Genomic DNA, 23,768 nt, shown 5'->3' with positions numbered 1-23,768 from the left:
TGCTGGTCAGGTGATGTTCTTTCTTAATCTTCATGCTCTCCTCTGTTCAAATCCAGATGTGGTTTGCCTTGGTCTACTGAGCTATAGGTTGTCGCCGCCGCCGCCGCCGCCGAGTAAGATGGTCTGCTCTGCTGCTGCCTGCTTTTTCTGGCCACAATGGGAGTAGTACTACTGCTGTGCCTGAAGCAGCACACACACACACACGCACCCCCCTCCCCTCCCCCCCAAAAGCTGTGTCGCCAATGATGAGCTTGATGCTGGTGCAGCCCTCACACAAATGTCTGTCTCACGCAGACAAAGAGAGCACACATTGCAACCTGAGGCGACACAACCTTTTCAGCCCTAACCCTCTTGCAGAGTGAGTGAGCACACCCACACAGTGCACACACACAGGGGAATAAAGGCATACTACTAGTCTAGACTCTAAACTAGTGGTAATGTTGTATCATGTGATTGCACACAGTCTTTCTGCCCAGTATCTGCGGTATGCATTGGGATGCAATCCGAAAAAGCCTGCAAATTCTAGCTTGCTTTGTTGCAGAGACCTCTTCGTGGTGTGTGGTGGTGTTGTGTGATGTGGTGTGGTCGCGTGGGGCCCGGGAAAGGACAGGACAGGTGCAATTCACTGTGCCTGTGCGTGTGTGGGGAGATATATTATGTTTCCAAATGAAGATCGGGTCATGTTTGAGAGTTGATTGACAGCATTTTATTTGAAGATTGCTTGCCCATACATAGATGCGGCGATCACATGCCACAGACTCAGACAGGCTGCGGAAAAGAAATGTCCAGAGACATGTGCGTGCTGCCATTCTCTTCTTATCTGCCATCATCATCCATGCATTACTCTTCAAAGCTGTGTGGGCTAGGAGGGGGCAACATGCCAAGCCTTGCTGCTCCACTTGCGGAGTGTTGTTGTCTTGCGTGGGTCCTCCACATGCTATGTGTGTTCCCTCCTGGCTGTGCCTGTCTGTTGACTGTAGTGGGCCAAAAAAGTTTGGATGAGGTGAGGTTCAGGGCAGGGCACTGTTGCTGGACTTGGAGTGGGAGCAGAGTGGAGTGGGGTGGTAGTGCCTAATGGGTGTAGTAGGCTGCCACCCGAATTTCAGGGGAATGAGACAGAGGGTTGATTTTTTGTGAATTTCTGAAGTTTTTGTGTCTTTGGGGCAGATGGGGGGCAGAAAGTGGATCTGCCCCCAAAGAGTGGGGTGGGGTGGTAGTGCCTAATGGGTGTAGGCTGCCACCCCAATTTCAGGGGGATGGGACAGAGGGCTGATTTTTTGTGAATTTCTGAATCTTTTGTGTCTTTGGGGCAGATGGGGGGCAGAAAGTGGATCTGCCCCAAAAGAGTGGGGTGGGGTGGTAGTGCCTAATGGGTGTAGGCTGCCACCCCAATTTCAGGGAGATAGGACAAAGGGCTGATTTTTTGTGAATTTCTGAGGGTTTTCTTGGGTGCAGCAGAGTGCTAGATTGATTCATTCCCATACTCGTCATAGTAATAAAGGAGAGAGTGAGAGAAAGTGAGAGTGTGGGGTCATTTAGAGTTGAGAGTAGTATGATGCTTGATGAATGAATGAATGAATCTAGAACTCTGCACCCAAGAAAACCCTCAGAAAAACCCTCCTCTGTCCCATCCCCCTGAAATTGGGGTGGTAACCTATACCCATTAGGCACTACCACCCCTCCCCACTCTTTTGGGGCAGATACACTTTCTGCCCCCAATCTGCCCCAAAGACACAAAAAATTCAAAAAATCACAAAAAATCAGCCCTTTGTCCAATCCCCCTGAAATTGGGGTGGTGGCTACACCCATTAGGCTCTACCACCCCACCCCACTCTTTTGGCTCCAGGGTCCTTTTTGCTGATCTGAATCGATTCGGATTTGGATTTGGATTAAATCCGAATCCGAAACGAATCGGGGGTGATTCGGGTCAGCAAAATTCGGGCACAGAACAGAACAAGGGTGATTCAGCTCGGGTCCTGAGCCGAATCACCGAAAACCCGAAATGCACACCCCTACTTGTCTCCAGCCAACAGCTTCTCTCCTTCAGCTGAAAGATCCACTGCTCTCAAGCCTCTGATCCTGGTAATATGCTGCATCTACAAGCCTTGGATCCCTCCATCCTTTCACCTTCTTCTCCTTTCCCCTCGTCCCTCTACTAATTCCTGATCTCCCCAAACCATGCCAGCCCTCAGCCTTCCTTACCTCCCTCCCCCCCCCCGTTTTTCCATCTGTATCTGAGTTGTATTAGCTTCTAGGAAGATTTAATACACACACATATGTAAGTTAGGAACACTGGGTGAATATTGTTGCTGGTTAGGGTTGAAATACTGTTTGTAATATTGATAGAATGTTCTGCTTTCTGCTCAGTTAGATTGATGTTGTTATTCTTTTATACTCAATAAAGCCCATTGAATCATTTAGGTTTGGTTTGATCTCCTTTCTTCCTTGCGTCCAGATCCTACATGGTCACTTTATAAAAGAACTTGGTCACTTTGTGACACTATGAGACAGGCCTCATTTTGTATGCTAGCTAATGAGCATATTCAGTATATAAATCAGGCCTGGACCACAACAGGAGGAAGCAGAACACAGTGCTACAATCCAAAAGGAAAGAAGAAAGCATTGCAGAGCATCTATAAGTGTCAAAAGTTGCACGCTGAGAACGGTTAGTTGCACTAACAGCACTACAGTGGAACAGTGAGGCAAATCAACATTATGCAATAGATGGAGGTACCAGTCACCGCAACTGTTTTGCTTTTTTAATTAAAATCAGCTAGTGAAAAACTATTTGTCTGAGCAAAGGGACAAAAAGCAAAGGATCATGATATTTCCCCCCAGCAGTTATTTTTTTCCTCCTTAATGTTGCCCTCTCAAGGCTCCTTTTCCATCCATGTGAGAAAAAAGCAGCCAGAGGTAAAAAACATTCCACCCATTTCTCTGCTGAAACTCGCAACTGCCAGTGGCCATGTGTAATTCGAATCACAACCACCCACACCCGAGAGAGTATTACATGTGTCTGTTGTAGAAGGCACATCTTAGCCCTGAGACAGCTTCTACAGCTAATCTGTGGAATGAAGAAGAAAAAAGCCCACTAGCATGTCACCATCAACTGTTGACTGTCTGGACACACAAAGCATAAAACCCAGTGCAAACAACCAAATACAGTTTTATAATACATCACTAAAGATGAACCATGACCACTGCTCGCATAAGAGTTATGCCTTCTACAAAATAATTCAAAGCAATTTATTTTTGCAATTCCCTATTCCACGAAAGCAGACAGCAAAGCTATTACCCATGAGATGCTGGAAGGGCAAACCAGCACAGCTAAGTACCTACCCTCTTCCACACCCCTCCCCTCTAACCCCCTCCAACAACAGAGCACAGAGAAAAGCCCAGCCAAAGAAAGGAAGATAGGATTTGAGCTGGATGGGGAGAGGGGTTGCCTGCAAAATTTTGTTTACTGAATAAGGAGCACACCTTGGAGTGAAGAGGTGCTTTCACGCAGCAAGCCTACCCTGAAATGAGACTGAAGAGCTCCCTCCGGCTCTTTAGAGCTCTAGGCCACGCCCTTTTGCATGTGAAGTCTCACATGACAACATCACATGCAAAGGGGTGTGGCCTCGAGCTCTAAAGAGCTGAAGAGAGCTCTTCAGTCTCATTTCAGGGCAGGCTTGCTGCCTGAAAGCATCTATTTTCCCTTTCTCTTCCTCTCTGCAATAGACGCTTTCAGGCAGCAAACGCTCCCTAAAAATAATCGGAAAGTCAGTGCTCTGGGGGGGTAGGGGCGGGGGCGCAGGCTCTCCGCCGGGACTCAGATCTCTGTTGTGTGTCCTGTGCGGCTGCGTGAGTGGGGGTGGCAGTAGGCACCCAGCAGGGGGGGGATTTTCCAAAACAAAACAAACAAACAAACAAACCCTGAAAAAAAAAACACAACTGTGGTGGTTGGGTGCGGGGCATGGTAAGCACTTGGTGCTCCCCTGCAACTGGCGCCTAGGGCACGTGCCCTGCCTGCCCCACCCAGATTACGTGTCTGCATGGCCCATTCAGTCGGCGAGTGCTTTCTGCGCCGGCCCAGTAGGGTTCTTCCTTCCTCTCCCTGGCAAGCAGGGCAAAGAAGCCCCCAGCTGGGCCAACACAGAATGCACTCTCCAGTTGGATGCGCCACACATGCTGCTCAGCCCCGGAAACGCCTCCTGCATTGGTGTCCTGACACAGGGTGGAAGGATTATGGCCGGCCGGGGACAGCACAGCCGGGGACAAGCCTGCCATCAGAGGAGGAGGCAGCGGCAGTAGCAGTATGTGTGTAGGGAGACCCGGTGCTGGCAGAGGAGACCTCGTTGCATGGCGGGGGGTCTGGCCTGGCAGCATTGGCAGGAAAAGGGCAGGCACTTGCCTGTCCATGGTTGCTGCCAGCCTTCCTACATCCCGGACAGAGACTGGGAGTGGGTGAAGTACTGAAAACAACTTTCTCTGGCCCACCTTTAACAAGCAGAGATTCCATTTCTTTTCTGACTATGTCTTAGTGGGAACTGATTCATTTGTGATTGTTTTAAGCCTAAGTATATTGCAATGCATGCAGAGCATATTAAGTCTGCTCAAAGGGGGAGTGGATGGTTCATGTAGGGTATAGTCAACTGGCATGAGTAAAAGGTTGTGGAAATTAGCTACCTTTATAAAAATGTACCTGACAATCGTACTTTCTACTAGGCTGTCTTACAGACCAGCTCTAATATGATGAGGTTAATGATAGGAAGAAGCAGGCCCAGATTACTCTACATTCACTTACCCCATGTACATACGCAGGTGCAGGCAGTGGTGCAGATGGAGGTAAGGACCGATGTACGGATGGAGGCGAGGATGGAGGTACGGACTGAAGTATGGATGGAGGTGCGGATGGAGGTACAGAATGATTTATGGATGGAGGTGCGGATGGAGGTACGGACTGATGTATGGATGGAGGTGAGGGTGGAGGTACAGATGGAGGTGCCAACAGGGGTGGTGTTGTGGACCTGACAGAATGAAAACAGACATTAAAGAGAATCTGCTACATCTAGGCCAGCCTGAGCACATTTGCTTACAGCACTACACAAACCAACCACATACACCTTTACTCCAAACAGTCTGTGCTCTATCAGAGGCAAAGGTGCACCTAGGTAATTTTGGAGCCTGGACCTAAAGGTTTCTGGAGCACCCCACCCCTCACCCCCACCCTGCAACTTAAGCATCATCCCCCCTACACACACACACACACACACACACACACACACACACACACACACAGACACTGTGACACATGGAATATTTTTCATACGTGGCTTCTTGAGGGCACAAACAGCAACTGAACTCACAAGAATGTAAGAATATAAAACAGATACACTTATGCAGATATGCACTAGCAGAAATGTATCAACACACAACTTAATATATTCCCATCCCACATATCTCTCCCCCCTCTGTCTCTAAAGCACCTGAAACAGGTCACAATTATACTTGAGTGCCTGGTCGATTGAGGGCCAGTGGAGACCACAGCACCCAAAACAAACTAAAAAGGATTTGGGACCCCCCAGGGATGTGGAGGCCAGTGTTGCCTCTAGCAGGGATTTCCAGATACTGTTCACTACAACTCCCAGCAATAGCCTTTGGCTGCAATGGCCTTTGGCTGGGGATTCCGGGAGCTGTGGTCAACAACATCTGGGAATCCCTGTTAGAGAGAACACTGGTGGAGGCCCTGGACTTCGGCCCCAAAGTTCAGAGTGCCTTGATCCATATGTCCCAACCAGAACCTTAAGTACTTCTTCAGAGGCCCTCCTCCGGGTGCCCTTGCCAAAGGAAGTGAGGCGGGTGGCTACTAGGTTGAAGGCCTTTTGGGTGCTGACACCCCATTTATGGAATAGCTTCCCGAGTGAGCTTCGCCTGGCTTCCTCACTTTGTTCTTTTAGATGCCACCTAAAGACCTTTTTGTTCTGTCAGGCTTTTTAAATTTTGATTTTCAAATTTGATTTTTTAAAACTAATTTTAAAAGAGTTTTAAAATTTCTTTGTATTGCATTTTGTATTTCCTCTCCCCACCCCCACCCCTGCCCCTTTTGGTCTCTTATGATTTAATGTGTTATATGTTTTCATTTCATGTTTTCATTTCATGTTTTGAGCCGCCCAGACAACAATTTGTTATGGGATAGCTAACAAAGTTGTTCATCACCACCATCGTCATCATCATCATCATCATCATCATCATCATTGTAATCATCATCATCATCATCGCCACCTTAAATTTATTACAGGCTGATATCCAGAGCAGCAACCAGAAAATCTGCTCCTAACTCAGCCAGATTGTTCCGGAGTGGAGGGCAGAGGCGGATCCAGGGTGGCCGGCGAGCGGACCAGTGGCTCCCGAACCCCCACCACCAACACTCACTTGCACAGGCTGCAGCAGCACACTCACACGAGATCTCTGGGCAGCGTGGGACGGGGGCGGCGGGTGGGTGCTCCCATTGGATGGTGGAGAGCGCAGGCCGGGCCCGAGAGCTGTCTGAGCTGTCTGCTGCTGCTGTGTGCTGCTGTTTGTTGTCCAGCAGGCCACACAGCGTCTGCCTGCCCTGCTGGCTGGCTGCATTCTTGCATCAACCGCATACAAACACACACACACTCTCCAGACAAAGTAAACTGCTCCTCTGCTCTAATCTCTCTCTCTCTCTCGTGTGTGTGTTTGTGTGTATGTCTCGCATGCGCCCTACCCTGCAGTGCAGAGAGGCTCGAAAAGCAGATTTGGAGCGGAGGGAGGCGGCCACCTCTCAGCAGGAGTAGTTCTCACGGCTGCTTGTACAGGGAGACATTGGTGGGCAGTTCTGGGGGGAGAAATTAGACCCTTCTTTCACCAAGCACCCCCATGGCTAACATAAACTTTGCAGGCGGGGGCCCTGCACCACAGCATGTGATTCTTTTCCCTCTTGGTTCCTTCCCTCAGAGCTTGTGGCAGCAGGATGATCACGAGAGAAGAAGATTGTGTGCAGGTGGGGGGGTGGGTTTGCCTTTGGTCAGAAGGGGAAAATAGACAAATGCGATTTCCCCTTCCACCTTTGTAATGACTTTGTGGTACTACCTTTGTTTTATTTTATTTTTCTCTCTCTCTTCTCTCTCCGTGGGGTATATGTGTGTGTGTGTAAATCTGCATAAACCGACACCTGGGGCGGGGGGGGGGGATCGGGGTGAGCGGAGAGGCAAGAGCAGCCTGCTCTCCCCTCACTCAGCAGCAGCCACCGCCTGGGCTTCTGGCTGAGCCTGCCTGGCCTGGTGAGGTGTTTGGGACGCACACGGGGGCTGCTCTGCTCTGCCTCCCCTTCTCTCTCACAGCCACTCAGTCAGTTGGGGGTCCGTGCGACTGCCCACACCGCTCTGCCTGCCTGGTGTGATCACATTGGGGTGCGCAAGCAGGCAGGCAGCCGGCAGGCATGCTGAGGAGGCGAGAGAAGGAGGAGGAGGAGGAGGAGGACAGCGGCTGGAGACGGAGACGGAGACTGCTGCTGGAGCCTGGGGAGTGGGGCTGCAGGCCGAGACGGCGAGGTTCAGTGTGTGTGTGCTGCTGGCCAGAGGCAGGGAGACCCTTCTTCAGTACTTTTTCTCCAAAGGAGGTCTGTTGTTGTCTCTCTCTGTTTAATTAAGGATGTTCCTACCTTCTCCCAGGGGATTTGAGAGAGAGAGAGTTGCACTTTGCATGTGCTCATTTGTTTAAACACATATTGTAAAACTAGTCAGAGACTGAGCTTAGCTAGAAGCCAGAAACAAAAAGAAACCAGAAAAGCCAGCAGGGTGCAACAGGAAAAGAGCTGCTGATCTTTGTTTAAAGCCAGCAGAGCCAGAGGAAATGTAGATTCTTTGCCTGAGGCATGTGTATTGCCCTGAGCCTGCCAGCTCCCCCCTTCCCTCTTGCCCTGGGCTCTGATGCTCTCACTTGTCTGTGCTGAAGACCGAAGAAAAGGCATACAAGAGATCTAGCAACCTTCTAGTAAGCTGCCTTTTTCCGAGTCAGCCCATTGGTCCAGTCCATCCTTCTAACTATTGTCCACACAGACTGGTAGCAGCAGGCTAGAAAGCTGGTAGCCAGGCAGCTCTGGAGTGTGTACTTTCACTGAGGAGCTGGTGAGAGAGAATTTCCACACACACCCCACCCCCAGGCCCAGAGGCCTAACCAGGGAAAATGGCACCTAGGGCAAGCACTGAAATTGCGCCCCTGTCCAAACAGGAATGATGGGACTTGTAGTCAACAATATCTGGAAATCCCTCTTAAAAGGAACACTGTACCATCTAGATATGTTTGTTGATCCATACCTGAAAACATGAGCCATTCAGAGGCATAGCAAGGTTGGAATGGGCCAAGGTGAGATTTCAAAATGGGCCCCCACCCCTATAAGTCCAGGGCCTCCACACACCACAGGCCCCCAAGGATTTAAGTCGGATCTTTCAAAATACGTATGCTGCCTGGAAATACATTTCACTGAATACACACATGCACACTTCACAGTATATAGTGATATACATGGAGTACTAGATATTTGTGCTACTTTTAATGCCTAGAACACACTAGCAATGCTAATGATTAAAATGGCCCCCTCGCTGCAGATTAGCAAAGGAGACTTTCAACCATGCAAGGTGAGCCTATGTTTGTTTTCTCAGAATTCTGAACAAATTCAGAAAAGTTTGATTCCAGGAGGTTTTTCACACCAGGCTATTAAAGCCCTTTAACACACATCTCCTCTGGAATGGAGGTGCTGCATTCACATGTTGGCCAGATTTACCCTGAAGTCGCTGCAAGTTTATGGGGAGCAGTTCACACACAAGAAAAATAAAATAAAAGCACAGCACATGCTTCACAGTTCTCACTCAGACTTTCTGGGTTGCAAAACAACTTGAACATAAGTGCATTTATGAATGAATGTGATGTGTTTTAGAAAACCAAAGTAACTCCATTTTACTTAGAATACCTCACTCTAACTTAAAGTAACCCCAGCCCAGCTCAGGCCAGCTCAAGGACACGGCCTCACATGATCAACGTCATTTCTCCACTAAATTGTATCTAAAGAAACTTGGTTCGCACCAGATGAATGCTCACTGTTCTTTGCTGACAGTTAAAGAAAACAGGATGTAACCAAATAAGGAGTGATCACCAGACGAACAATGAATCTTTTGCATGCGTACTAGATACTTAGTCCACCATTTTGTTGCCAAGTATACTATGTCTAGGGTGTCAACATCATTCAGATTGTCTGTATAAATGTAAGATGCACCTATAACCAATTTGTATTTCAATGCAGAGCAATAGCCCATTGATTTACCTTGCTGGCTGCAGCAGCAAATAAAATTGCCTCTAATTGATCCCCACTGAGTCTGTTTGATTGGCAAAAAGGCGGACCCAGGGACGAACCGGTATTCACATCAATTGAATGAAAATAAATAAAATATACTTGTTCCAGAAGTTTTTGTAATTTTCTGCCCTGAAACAAGCCACTTATAAGCCTTTTTAGATGGTTTTTGTTTTTAAAGCCAGCACATTTTCCAGTCTGTTTTAAATTAAATATTCAGAGACTTCTCAGTCTCGCCCCAGCCCCACCCACCCCCATATCAAAGCCCTATGGCAAGCAGATTCCTTGGTGGGGGGACCACAAAAAGGAATTCATAGCCTACCTAGCAATAGCTGTTCTGGATGGTCTTGGCAGAGGGGCGGCTGCTGCTTCTGCTGCTGCAGAGAACTCTGCCTGCATCCTTCCTTCCTTCCTTCCTTGCTTGGGGCCTGCCCAGTTCAGGCTTCAGGGAGGCCTACTGGGAGGCCTCTCTGGAAGCCCCGCCCACCGGCCGATCAGCTGAGAGGCGGGGAGAGAAGAGCTCTGCAGTTTGCAGGCCTTGCCGATCCTAGGCCGGAGCTGGAGGCAAGTGGCTGGGGGGCCCTGGGGCTGGGCAGGGGGGCAATGGGGTGGGGGTGGCAGGAACTGGTGTGGTGCCCCCACCTCAGTGGCGCCCAGGGCACCTGCCCTGCCTGCCCCCCCCCAATTCTGCCTATGCACCTAGAGCAGCACGACTTGCATTGTGCCTGCACAGGAAGAAGTGTACAAACCAGGGCTCTTGTCTTGTTTCTGAGGTGGCCAGCCTCCTGCACAGAGTGAGAGCAGCATGACCCCGAATACGCTGCCACATCAAGATGTCCTGCCTTGCCCTGCCTGGAATGACAACCAATGGAGCTGGTGCTGCTGCTCCGTGTGTCGCTTAGGCTCTCTGGCACCCCCTATCCTGACCAGCACAGAGAAACCAGGCAACCTTTGCAGAACTTTGGGGAGGCTGCACAGTAGGGTTGCCGTGTGTTTTGTCCCCCCACTCCCAGCAGGAGTCCTCTGCCTTTTAACAGCTGCGACTGGTAGAAATCTTGACGGGAACTTCTTTGCATTACTGTAGCCCTAGGCTTGATTTTATTTTTATTTTATTTTTTATCCTGAAAAAACAGCTAAATGTGAAAAATCCATCAGAAGATACAACATAAGTCATTGTACTCCACCGCTGACTTGCAATTTCATACAGTGACATGCCCAGAAGAGCCAGCATAGTGTAGTGTTTAGAGTGTTGGACTAGGACCAGGAAGACCCGAGTTCGAATCCCCTTTCCACCATGAAACTCACTGGGTGACTCTGGGCCAGTCATATATCTCTCAGCCTAAGCTACCTCACAGGGTTGTCGTGAGGATAAAAAAAGGCATGTACACCACGCTGAGCTGCTTGGAGGAAGAGCGGGATCTAAATGTCAAAATCAATTAAAATAGATTAAATAAATTTTCAAAAGATAAGGCAGCTGGACAATGGAGAAGAGGTAGAGACCACTGTCTGAATCAGGAACGGGGCCAGGATAAAGGGATGGACACCTGAAAGGAGGGTGACAGAGTGTAGAGGAGCTGGTGGGAGGCGGTGGTAGCAGGCAGGCGAAACTACACCTGCAGGGGGGCAGGGTGCCTACACTTGCCATCCTAGGGCATAAGTGCCGCCTGAGACTGTCACCTCACCTTGCCTCATGGGGGAGCCATCTCATCTGGATGAAGAATGCCTTAGCCCACTCTTTGCTGCCCTTGGCCTTCATAACCATGCATTTCTGGATGGCGAGTCTCCTCCTCCACAATTCCCACCATCATTGGAGAAGATCCCAAGCTTTAAAGCCAGTAACTTGTGTCTCTGCTCTTCCACCTAGGACTCAGAAAATGGTCTGGGAGAAACTCAGCTAAGCAGGTGAGGATCTGATCCGTCCTGTGGATGGAAACCACTTGGAACCCCAGGTAAGAGTGGGATAGAAGCAGGATTTTAAAAATGTGTTTTTATTTTTAAAAGGAAAAGGCCTTGCCTCGAACAACAAGCAGGATCTTTTGAAATGCGTCCGAGAGTGCTTAATGTGCTGCAAGCTTCTGGGCTCTCTTGGCGGCCATAAGAAACTCTGAAAGACAATATCTTTCTGTTATAAGAAAAAGAGATTGGTCTGAGATATATAGGCATGTCTTAGTTTTAGTTGAGTTGAGTTTATTACTGTCAATGCATATAAAGATAGCTGTTATCCAACATCCTAACCGAGCCTAGAATCTAGAAGACTGGACAGGAAGATCTAGGCATGTCAATTTGTTGCTGAAAATGATTGAGCTAATAATCAATGCTAGCTGGGTGAATGTCTAAAGAATGCTGTATCTTGGGCCTGAGAATCAATGGGACTGTTCTCATGACCAGCCTAACGTGGGCAAGGGCAGCCCAGCCGATCTTAGGCCGGAATCCCCGTGGATCCCGATGCTTCCTGCCTACCTAACCCTTCAAACCAACCCGGCTGTTAGCTAAGATTTTGCAAGCGCAACCTTAACCTGGCTTCCGGTTATTGTGTGTCTCGTTGGGCTGAGTTTAGCCCTAGGAGATACAGAATCTGACAGGCAAATCCCCCATTGCATTGTGCATGTAGTGCATTGTGGGGGGGAGTTATATCTATCTATCTATCTATCTATATATATAACACATTTGTGTTAAATAGCCAGCATACTTCAGACATTGGCTCCTGAGTGAAGACCTCACTTCCTCCTCTTTGTTCTACTCCTCTTCAAAACTAGATATATTCTGAAATTGTTCAAATTGGGATTTTGAGAGCAATAGAGGGAAAGGCAGAGCCAGCGTGATGTAGTGCTTAGAGTGCTGGACTAGGACTGGGGAGACCCGAGTTCAAATCCCCATTCAGCCATGAAACCAGCTGGGTAACTCTGACTTCCGGTTGGGACCGCCAACGCAGTGGCTGCCTCTCTGACAAGGGAGGACTGAGCAGGAAGAAAAAGAGGATTTTGAGGTTTCAAACTCCTCCCTTCATCATCCTAGATCAAAGGATTGATTCAAGATAACCCACGTCTTCTCATATGCTGGTAATTTGATATGTGGATCGGGCTGAAGAGCACGATTTATTGTCTCAAGTTCACCAGCAGGGAAAAGGGGGTCCATCTTTGCTAATCTCCTGCTCAGGAATTTTAAAGCTGCCGAGCGGACAATCTCTTTGGCTTGGATATAATTAATGTGAAAAGTTCAAAGAAGTTCACCTCTTTAGTGACTCAGTGATTGATGAATTCTCCTGCGTTTCCGGGAAAGCCGTCGCAGATAAGCCTATAAGTTCTCTTTTGGATTACAATTAAAGAAAGGACTTTCTCTCTTCCCCCCCCCCCCTTCTCCTTCCTTCTTCTTCTGTTTGTTAACTACTAAGATTGGAAACTTCAGTTGCTGGTTTTAATATCTGGAAAGAATTCTATCAGTGGGGATTGTTGTTCTTCAAGTTTAAAGAAGAGACGTTCTGCTGTCTTATTTTTTTTTTTTTTATACTCCACGCTACCGTGAGCAAGTTTTGACGGCCACTGATATGCTGCACAATTGTTTATATTTGAGTACAAGCTCAGGTTTTTACTTTCTGTTTTGAGATCAAGGACAAACATACTTGGGCAAAGGATTTTCTTCTTTAACTCCTTCATGTCATCATGAAAGGCAGGGAGAAACCTCATCTAAGCCAGACACATCTACAAGCAAGGAAACTTTCACTTCCAGATACAAGTGCAGGGGAAGTTAAAGTAGCTGCAGCCATGGACCAGACGTTGATTGAGATGAAACAAATTTCGCAGTCAAACGCAATTGCCTTGGCATCAAATGCCACCGACCTCAAACAGGTCATTTCTGATGTAACCCAAATGAAGCAAAATATGGCTGAGATAAATGATAGGACCTCAAATATTGATGAGACTGTCAAAAAATTGGCACAGGACAATAAAGAATTTAAATTAAGGATTGATGTTGTAGAAAAAGATGTGCAATCACTGAAGGATGACAGAGAAAAATTACTGGATCAAATGGCTTTGTTAGAATTAAGACAAAAAGAGAGATTTTTACGGTTCAGAGGAATTCCTGAAATTCCTAATGAGAACATTAGGAAATTACTTGGAGTGGAACTTGCATCACTTTTGGGAATTACGGTTGATGAGATGGATGCCCAGATTGAGACAGCCTTTCGTGTAAATTCGGATTTTGCAACAAGAAATAAATTAATCAAAGACTGCATAGTACATTTCCCCACCAAATCAATAGCAGAGAGAATCATTCAGGCTCACTTTACTACAACCTTAACAATTCAAACTCATCAGATAAAAATTTTGAAAGAGATTCCAGCCAGAATTCTAAGAAAACGTAAGGATTACAAATTTTTGGTTGATGCATTAAATGCTAAAGGAATACGTTTTAGATGGGAATTACCAGAGGGAATCTCCTTCTTCTACAAGAGCAAGAGGAATAGATTCACTGAGCTCCTGAAAGCACAAGAATTCTGGCGGAAATACAAAAAAGACTTATCTTCTGAACATTCTGCTTCATAAACATATAACTTAAGTCACTCTATATGGATTATAAACGAACTTACAGATTTTTATCTTGGAATATAAATGGTCTGAATTCAAAAATTAAGAGAAACAGGGTTTTCCACTTTCTTAAGAAACAAAATCTGGATATAGTGTGTTTACAAGAGACTCATATTAGAAAACATGATCGGAAATTTTTGGTAAATAGAGCCCTGGGACAAGAATTTGTTTCTTCAGATAAGAAAAAAAAAGAGGAGTAGTATTTTATGTCAAACAACAATTTGAACCTAAATTGATTTTTAAAGATGAAGAAGGTAGGATATTAGCATTGGAAGTTTTAATATCTGGAATTAAAACAGTGATAATTGGAATCTATGCCCCTAATGAAAGGAAAGTTGAATTTTATAACTATTTGGATCAAAAGATGGCAGATCTATCAAATGCTAATTTGCTTTTATTGGGAGATTTTAATGGAGTTGTCTCGACAGTTTTGGACAGAAAATCTGATTTATCGGAAAAGAATTTACAAGGTAAACTTCCTAAAGCATTTTTTGAATTAGTAGATCATATGGATCTCTATGATCTATGGAGAATTAAAAATTCAAATGCAAAAGAATATACCTACTTTTTGGAAAGATATCAGTCACATTCCAGGATAGATATGGTCTGGACATCCCAAACCATTATAACTCATATGAAAACAATGGACATTCTACCTAGGACATTTTCAGATCATAATCCGATTTGTTTTGCATGGAAGAAGGAAGGAGCGACCTCATTTAGGTGGAGACTAAATCAATATCTTTTGAAAAAACCAGATGTGGTTGAGAAAGCCAAAAAGAAGTTAAAGGATTATTTTGAATTGAATTTAAATCAAGGATTGGACAACAAAATTGTTTGGGATGCAAGCAAAGCGGTTATGAGAGGTTTTTTCATACAGCAAAATGCATATTTAAAAAAACAAAGAGGATTGAAAAGAGAGGTACTACTGATGCAGATTTCCAAAAAGGAAAGAGAATTGATATGGACTAAAGATAAGAAGAAGATCTCTCAAGCTATTAAGATCTTACAACAACAACTCTCTATGCTAATAGCAAATGAACTTGAGGAAAATCTGAAGTATATCAAGCAAAGATCATTTGAATTTGCAAATAAACCAGGCAAGTTGCTGGCTTGGAAAATTAGACTGGAGAGGAAGAAAAAAATTTTATCTAAAATATTAACTAAAAATGGGCTCTCTTATAATGGAAAGGAAATAAGGATGGAATTTTTAAAATATTACTCGGAATTATATCAAGGCAAAATAGTAGAAGATAAAAAAATTAAGCAGTTTCTTAGAACTAAAAATATTCCAAAACTTTCTCTTCAACAAATAGAAATCATGAATGCTCCAATAACAGTTATGGAAATAATAGAAGTAATAAATCAAGCTAAATCCAACAAGGCCCCTGGGCCAGATGGACTCTCAGCTTTGTATTACAAGTCACTCAAAGATCAAATTTTACAACCTCTTCAATGGACTATGAATGACATTTTACAAAAAGGGATTATGCCAGATTCGTGGAAATATGCAAATATTACAATAATCCCAAAGCCAGATCAAGACTTAACATTAGTCAAAAATTATAGGCCAATATCACTTTTAAATAATGATTATAAACTTTTTGCTGCGGTTTTGGCAAGAAGACTGAAAGTGGTACTACGAGACTTTATTCATGAGGATCAAGCTGGCTTTTTGCCAAAGAGACAACTGAGAGACAATGTTAGAACAGTTTTGAATGTATTGGAGTATTATGAAAAACATAATGAAAAACAGATGGCGATGATTTCTTTGGATGCAGAGAAAGCTTTTGACAATATTTCATGGCAGTTTATGTGGGGTTTATTAGAGGAAATAACGGCCAGTGAACATTTCATTAGAGCAATTAAAACTATCTACTCGGAACAATATGCCAAGATTATTGTAAATGGAGAATTATCAGACAATTGTAGAATACAAAAAGGGACTAGACAAGGTTGTCCACTTTCTCCATTGCTTTTTATATTGGTTTTAGAAGTGCTTTGTAGATCTGTTAGGGAAGATGATGAATTACATGGTCCCAAAATCGGGAGACGAGAATACAAACTGAGAGCCTTTGCAGACGACGTTGTGTTATTTTTAGAGAATCCAGTCGATAAGATTGAAAGACTTTTGGACAAGATACAGCAATTTGGCCAGTTGGCAGGATTTTACATAAACAAGACTAAAACTAAGGTTCTGACTAAAAATATTGATCAGGAAAGTAAAGATAGATTTGGTGAAATAAGTGAGTTAAAAGTGGAGAAGAAAGTGAAATATTTGGGAGTTTGGTTAACAAATAATAACTCTGTGCTGTTTTCAAATAATTATGTTCAAACATGGAACTCAATGAAAAGAGATTTGCAAAGATGGTCTAAAATGAATTTATCTTTGATGGGAAGAATTTCAGTGGTGAAGATGAATGTTTTGCCTAAAATGTTATTTCTCTTTCAGACTATTCCTATAATTAATAACTTGACTTGTTTTAGGCAATGGCAGAAGGATATAGCTAAATTTGTTTGGCAGGGGAAAAGACCAAGAATAAATTTTAAGAATTTAACAGATGCAAAGGAAAGGGGTGGTCTTACCTTGCCAGACTTAAGGTTGTATTTTGATGCTGTATGTTTGACATGGCTAAAGGAATGGATAACATTGAGAAACCCTAGAGTCCTTGATCTGGAGGGATTTGATAGAAGGTTTGGATGGCATGCTTATCTATGGTATGAAAACACTAAAGTACATAAAGATTTTTTGAATCACTGTGTAAGAAGGAGTTTAATGAGGGTATGGTTAAAATATAAAAATTGGTTGGAACCAAAAACTCCGTTATGGATATCCCCGATTGAAGCTTTATCACGTAAAGAAGTAAATATGCAGATGTCTGGGGGTACATATAGAGATCTGTTGTATTTTCAGGGAAACGATTGTAAGTTAAAATCTTTAACTGAATTACAAAACTTGGTTAGAGATTGGTTTCAGTACTATCAGTTAAATGAGGTGTATAAGAAAGACCCTAAAGTTGGATTTGAAGATCAGATTTCGAATTTTGAGAAGGGATTATGTCAAGATGATGAAAAATTAATCTCTAAAATGTATAAATTACGACTTTTGGAGGAGACTAGAGAGGAATTGGTTAAAACAACTATGATAAAATGGGCTCAAGATGTTGGACTTAATATAGAAATGGCAGCGTGGGAGAAACTATGGAAAAGTGATTTAAAATTTACTGCTTGTTATGCTTTGAAGGAAAATTATTACAAAACGATGTATAGATGGTATCTAACGCCTAAAAAACTGGCATTAATGTATAAAGATGTTTCAAATAAATGTTGGAAGTGTGGGCATACTGAAGGTACTTTTTTTCATATGTGGTGGACCTGTGGGAGGGCCAAGGCCTATTGGGACATGATATATAATGAATTGAAGAAGATATTTAAAGTGACATTCCCTAAGAAGCCAGAATTCTTCCTGCTAGGAATAACACAAGGAGCAATTTCTACAAATAATTTAACTTTTTTTATGTATGCTTCTACAGCGGCCAGAATATTATATGCACAGAAATGGAAGACTAACGAACTGCCTTCAAAAGAAGATTGGCTGATAAAAACTTTAGAATATGCAGAAATGGCAAAACTTACAACACTGATCAGAGACCAAAGTTTAGAACGCTTCAAGGAAGATTGGAAACCTTTTTTGGTTTATTTAAAGAATTATTTTCCTACTATGGATCTTACAGCAGGATTTGAAATTTGAAATGCAGGTTGGGCAGATTAATGGTGGTGGAAGGTTTTAATTTGTGTTTTTCCTTTTAAATTAATATTACAATAAGGGTAAAATTTATAGTTGGTATCACGAAAAGAGGTGCGCGGGAAGTCAACTTGTAACTGTGTTTATTATGATTGTTATGGTTACTGTTATTGTTAAAAGTTAATTAAAAAATTGAAATGAAAAAAGAAAGAAAGAAACTAGCTGGGTAACTCTAAGCCAGTCACTTCTCTCTCAGCCTAACCTACTTCACAGGGTTGTTGTGAAAGAGAAACTCAAGTATGTAGTTCACCGCTCTGGGCTCATTGGAGGAAGAGCGGGATAGAAGTGTAATAATAAATAATAATAATAATAATAATAATAGAAGTCCCACTACTTACATCCATCCCATGCTTCCTTTCCAACCCTCATCCCCCTCAAGATACTCTGTGAGGCAGTTCACATGGCTCTGATTAGAACAGACATATGTTTCTACCTGCCTGGGTAAACTGCTGGGCATGCGAGCTGGGTAGGAAGGCACTCTCTGGCTCAGCTCCTCTCCCCCAGAAATCACTTCTCTCTCTCCAGCCTTTCCCTTGCACACAATCCGAAAACAGGAGCATTGTGTGAACTGCCTTTATATCTCAAGGTTTTGCAGGTCACCATGAGTGACTAGGAATATTTCCGGCAACAATACTGTAGGCGAGCACAAAATGAGAGACTCCTCTCAACTCCTGAGTTCTCCACACACTGGGAATTTGGAGGGAGGAGGAGTCTGGCTTTGTGCTGGGCAAGCAGACATCCCTGGGGAGGAAGTTGGCAACTATGAAGAGCTGGCTACCAAAGCCAATCCACATATGTAGACACAATACATTTACAGTGGAGAGCTGCTTACATATTAGATCAAACTAGTTCATCACTTCTCCGAGGTAGTGAATTCGCAGACCATTTGGTTATAGAAGTGATTAGCAATTGGCAGACTTCTGTCTACGCTCAGCACACAATGAGCTACTGGCTTACTCTCTCACCTACCCATGAAGGGAAGTCATGACACTTAAATGAAGCATACCTGCAGACTTGGTATGAAAGCTTCTTTTCACTGAAATGACAGTGAAAACAGCAGGTCATCCTTACTGTGATGAGGCAACTAGACCAGCCATTGAAGCCAAGATAGTGATTGGTTACGTTTTGCCATTTGTAGCTGTGCAGACTTGCTGTGGAAAGGGCCTCTCTCTGGTACAGATGGAGACCTGGATATGAATTTAAAAAGAACTCTCTGTATATAGAACAGGGGTTCCCAACAGGGGGTACTAGTACCCCTAGTGGTACTTGAAGGGCTCTCGGGGCTATGCAGAGACCTCCTGCCACGCGATGTGTACCTCATCTGAGGACTGCCGGCTGGAAGCCAACATGTTCACAGCGATGTATCTATTGTAGAAGGGGAGGGAGGAGGGTGAAGGCTCTCTCCCTGTGCTTCTGACTGGCTGGTGACGTGCGGAAGCTCAGCGTACTCCTTCCCTCATCCTGACCGACGGAATATTAGTGCCAAGTTTTAATGCTACAGTCATGAGGTAGGCTACTCCAGCCACAGACCTACATCTAGAGAAAGCTAGTCATCAGCAGTCTTCTTGAAATTAGTGGGACAAGTTGATTAATTTCAGTGGGAGTACTCTTGAGTAACTGAGTCTGGATGTAAGCCAGTGACTGGAGTAAGCTGTTTCATAACTGTAACCTTTAGATTTGTGTGTGCATAGATACACAATAAGCTGCGCTACACTGATGACACCACTCTGAGAGCTGAGAATGTGGCTCTAGTAATGAAAGTGAAGGAGCACAGTGAAAATATGGGACTACAATTACATGTAAAGAAGACTAAACTAAAGACAAGTGTCACCCTCAGAATAGACACTGAAGACACTGAAGTGGTGGATAGCTTCTCCCTTTTAGGATCGACTGTCAACAGTAAAGGATCCAGCAGTCAAGAAATACGCCGCAGACAAGCACTTGGTAGGGTTGCAATGAAGGCCTCAGAAAGGATATTTAGATGCCATGAGGAGTCTACACCTACAAAGATTAGAATCGTTTGGACAATGGTTTCCCCCATGACATTCTATGGATGTGAAAGGCGGACTTTGAAGAAACGAGATAGAAAAAGCATTGACGCTTTTCAACTTTGGTGCAGGAGTAGACTCTTCAGGACACCATGGTCAGCCAGGAAAACAAACCAATGGATCATAGAACAAATCAATCTAGAATTTTCACTCGAGGCACAAATGACGAGACTCAAACTATCGTACTTCAGACAGATTACGCGAAGACCCAGCTCCCTTGAGAAGTCTATAATTCTGGGGGGAGTTGAAGGAAAGAGAAGAGGACAACCAGCAACAAGGTGGATGGACTCGCTTATGACAGCAATGAATGCATCACTGAGAGACCTGAGAGATCACCCTGGAGAGAATCTATCTATGTGGTTGCTAAGAGTTGACACTGGCTTGACGGCACTTAATCAATCCATCCATCCATCCATCCATCCATCCATCCATCCATCCATCCATCAATACACACACACACACACACACAGAGAAACACACACACACACACACACAGTCTCTACAGGGTATCTGAATTGAAGGACTGGTCTGTGAGCAGAAGAGGTATGCTTGTTTTTAAAAAGGTTGGGAATCCTGTATTCGAAGATTTGCACAAAGTTCTTCTCCCAGGGGTAGGGATGGAAGGTGAGCTTCAGTCCTGCCTGAAACATGGCATGGATGTGGGTGTGCTTGGGCACACCCATCGGAGATGCTTTGCTGGCATGATTGGAGCTACTGGAGTGTGGCTCCATCTTGTGCTACAGAGGTCATATGAGGCATTACATCAAAGCTGTGTTTGGATCCAGCAGGCCAACCGCTCCACTGCAAGAAGTCTATGTGCTCCCTGATTATACCGTTGCTTTGCACAAGCACAGTATTTTGAAAGAAATTCAACGTCCTGAGACGTTTTCTTCTAAAAGAAGATCTACCATCCTCAAGGCTGTAATGATGGTCTTGAAAGGTGTGTCTAGTACCTGGTGAAATCTCAGAAGTGTGGGGAGGAAACTGGTGGTGCTGAATAGTAGAGGCTGGCAGGGATGCTGGTGTTATTTCTGTTTGTAAGTGCTTTTGTTTTGCATCTGAAGATTGGATTGTAGATTAAATGTTCTGTAATTTGAAATGGTAGACTAGGTAGAGAGGCAGGTGGTCAAATGATAAAGAGACCATTTTCATCATCTTAACACAAATGTAAGAATTGCTTTGCTGGATTGCATAGATGCATCTAGTCCAGCATCCTGTTTCCAACAGTGGTCAGCCAGATGATTCATGAAAGCCCACAAGCAGGACATTAAGACCGCAGGCCTGCCCTGTTGTTTGTCCTCAGGACTTGCTATTCAGACTCATCCGGGGAGATATTACTCAATGTCTTTCACTCTTATACAGTTGGAGCTGTACCTGGGGCAGGCTGTGGCAGATGCAAAGGTGGCCTGGATGTGCTTGTTGCTACGTCTCTACACGCATCCTCAAAGCTGCTTCCACCACTCAAACAATATGCTATGGCAATTTTGATTCAATTTGGCTGCTGCAGTCTGCTGAAAATTAACATCTATCTCTCTCCAATACGGAGGAAGCCTCAGGTCAGATCAATGTGGACTGAACTGGAAAACTATGTAGCAGATCTCCTCCTATCCATTCCTAATGCATTTGTGGTGATGGGTGGTGATTTAAACGCTAGGCTGGGCCCTGATTACCATACTTCATACACTCAACAGAGTGCTTATCCACCCAGTCCTGAGGAGGAAGGGCTCCCTCTTATCTGTCTTTCAAAGGATCAAAGGTCAAGTTATGCAGATCTCTGCTTGAGTCTAAATGACCACCAGACTTAATCTCTTCCTTCTGAACGACTCGCCTGAAAATGACCATCCTGCCAACTTCACCTATCTGGCGGGTTCTGGGATGTGTCTGATTGACTACTTTATCGCCTCAGGGAACCTTCTCCCTCTGGTGGAGAGTTTTGAGGTTTTCCCCAAATTTGACAGTGATCATCTCCCCATCTCCCTCCTTCTAAAGCCTTTCATCTATCAGTCCCGTATGGAGAACCATGATCATCCCACCATATCCTTGGCGGGAGGAGCATGTTGCCGTGCTAAATGGTCTCCACAACTGGATCAAGCACTAAGTGAGCTACTCGCCTCTGACCCCCTCAGCGTATTCAATCATCCTCACTAACTAATGACCCTACTTCTGCACCTTTGGTTTCCTACAATGCCCTCGTCCAGGAATAACAGCAGCTCCTCTCTCGCAAGATCTGTGAGCTACGTGCACAGTGCCAACAGGCCTCCAAGCAGTGGTTGGATAAGGACTGTTCTGAAGCCCCAAAAGCCCATCCCTACACCTATCAAGTCTATAAAGCTAGTTCTAGACAGTTGGCCCCACAGAATCTCCTTCTGCAGAAAAGACAGCACAAACTTCTGCTGCTTCGTAAGAAAAGAGATGCCATGAAAGATGCCTGGATTAGTCTCATTCAGGCCATTAGAGCCAAAGATTCTGCCATGTTCTGGCTTCTTTACAAAGCACTCTCCCACTTATGATCCAAATCACCTGGACTGTCATCTTCATCCAGAGATCTGGGAGAACTATTTTCATGACCTATACAAAGAGCCTGCTGCTGTTTGCAGAAACTCCACCTGTGCCATTGAAGACACTCCAGCGTGGGCACCAGTGTCAACCTCAAAGATTCACAGTCTAGTCACCCAGTTAAGACTGGGGAAGGCTCCAGGCGAGGACCTTATTCCACCAGAGGCCGTAAAAAATAAGCTAGACTGGTGGGCCCCTGTCCTGGCTATGCACTTCACCAATGTTGACACGAGTGCCCAAATTCCCAAGGACTGGGGGGGCAGTGATCATTGCCTTATATTTAAAAGGGGCAAGAAGGATGACCCTGCCAATTACAGACCCGTCACTTTGCTCAATACCATCAGCAAACCTAATGCGAGACACCTATCCGGGAAGCTTAAAGATGGATTGGAACAGGAAAATCTTCTTGCTGAGGAACAAGCGGGCTTCAGGGAAGGGCGTTCCACCATCGACCAGTGCCTAGTTCTACAGCACCTTATCGGGAAATACGCTTCCTGCCGGGTGACCTCCCTCTATGCCGCCTTCATCGACCTTAAGGCAGCATTCGACTCCATCTCACGAGTCAAATGAAGGGAGAAGCTGGAAGCCTCCTCCATTGACCGGCACCTGCTATAACTTCATCGCACCCTGCACGCGAACACATCACTCCAGGTGAGATGTAGCCCCCAAGGCCACCTCACAAGAGCTGAAGGGCATCAAACAAGGATGCATTCTGGCTCCACTCCCCTTCGACTTCTACATTAACTCTATGATGGGCCAGCTTAGCAACCCAGATTTCCACCCTCCAAAGCGCGCTGGGAGATACATTGCCATCCTGTTATACGTGGTTGATGCAGCCATCCTCTCAAGGACCCCCCATTGGCCTTAGAAGAAGACTGAGGGCCCTGATGCTGCACTGCAGGGAGAACTGCCTGGAAATCAATGATCACAAAACTAAAATGATGGCCTTTGTCAGGAGGCCCAAGATCCACTCTTGGCACATTGAGGGGCATAAGATTGAGCAAGCTGCACGCTTCCAAGACTTGGGAGTAGTTTTCCATTCTGGTGGCTCTAGGAAAGGTCATAAAGAACACCTGGCTTTAAATGTCCAGAGAAGTGCCTCTGCCATTCTCAAATGCCTGCCGACAAGAGGAGGCCATTATGTATCAGCGGCCCTTGAACTGTTCACAGCCCAGTCACTAGCTAGCTGCTCGATGGTGCCCAATTGGTCCCCTTCCCCAACATTGTGGCTCTGGAACTTGTACAGTCTAAATTCCTGCAGGCAGCGCTCCAAGTACCGAGATGTTTCTCCAGTGCCACTCTGTTATGCTCAAGTTAGTCACTCAGCGGGCCAGAAACTGGGAAGAAACAAAGCCCTGGTAACAGACAGTCTATTACTGACTTGGCATGATGAAGTCCTATCCAACTAGCACGAG

The 23,768-nt window shown here is 45.1% G+C and overlaps 1 protein-coding gene across 2 annotated transcripts in view; it reads right to left on the bottom strand.

The window, feature by feature from the left end:
• Window positions 1-801: 801 nt before the first annotated feature.
• Window positions 802-23,768, bottom strand: part of LOC128329335 (uncharacterized) — a 145,197-nt gene continuing 122,230 nt past the window's right edge. Inside the window, exons 8-9 of one of the 2 annotated variants that reach the window (XM_053260344.1) lie at window positions 4,790-5,012; window positions 802-974 (exon numbers count right to left, since the gene is read on the bottom strand). In XM_053260344.1, coding sequence (XP_053116319.1) covers window positions 4,915-5,012 — 98 coding nt within the window. In that variant the 3' untranslated portion in view covers window positions 802-974; window positions 4,790-4,914. Of the gene's footprint in view, window positions 975-3,020; window positions 3,065-4,789; window positions 5,013-23,768 lie in introns of those variants that run through there. The other variant, XM_053260345.1, reaches the window with a different exon arrangement.

This window comes from Hemicordylus capensis, chromosome 6 (genome assembly GCF_027244095.1).
Source record: "Hemicordylus capensis ecotype Gifberg chromosome 6, rHemCap1.1.pri, whole genome shotgun sequence".
Classification (NCBI taxonomy): Eukaryota; Metazoa; Chordata; class Lepidosauria; order Squamata; family Cordylidae; genus Hemicordylus; species Hemicordylus capensis.
Note: the sequence above shows the minus strand (reverse complement) of the source record. Positions and strands in the feature narration are given on the sequence as shown.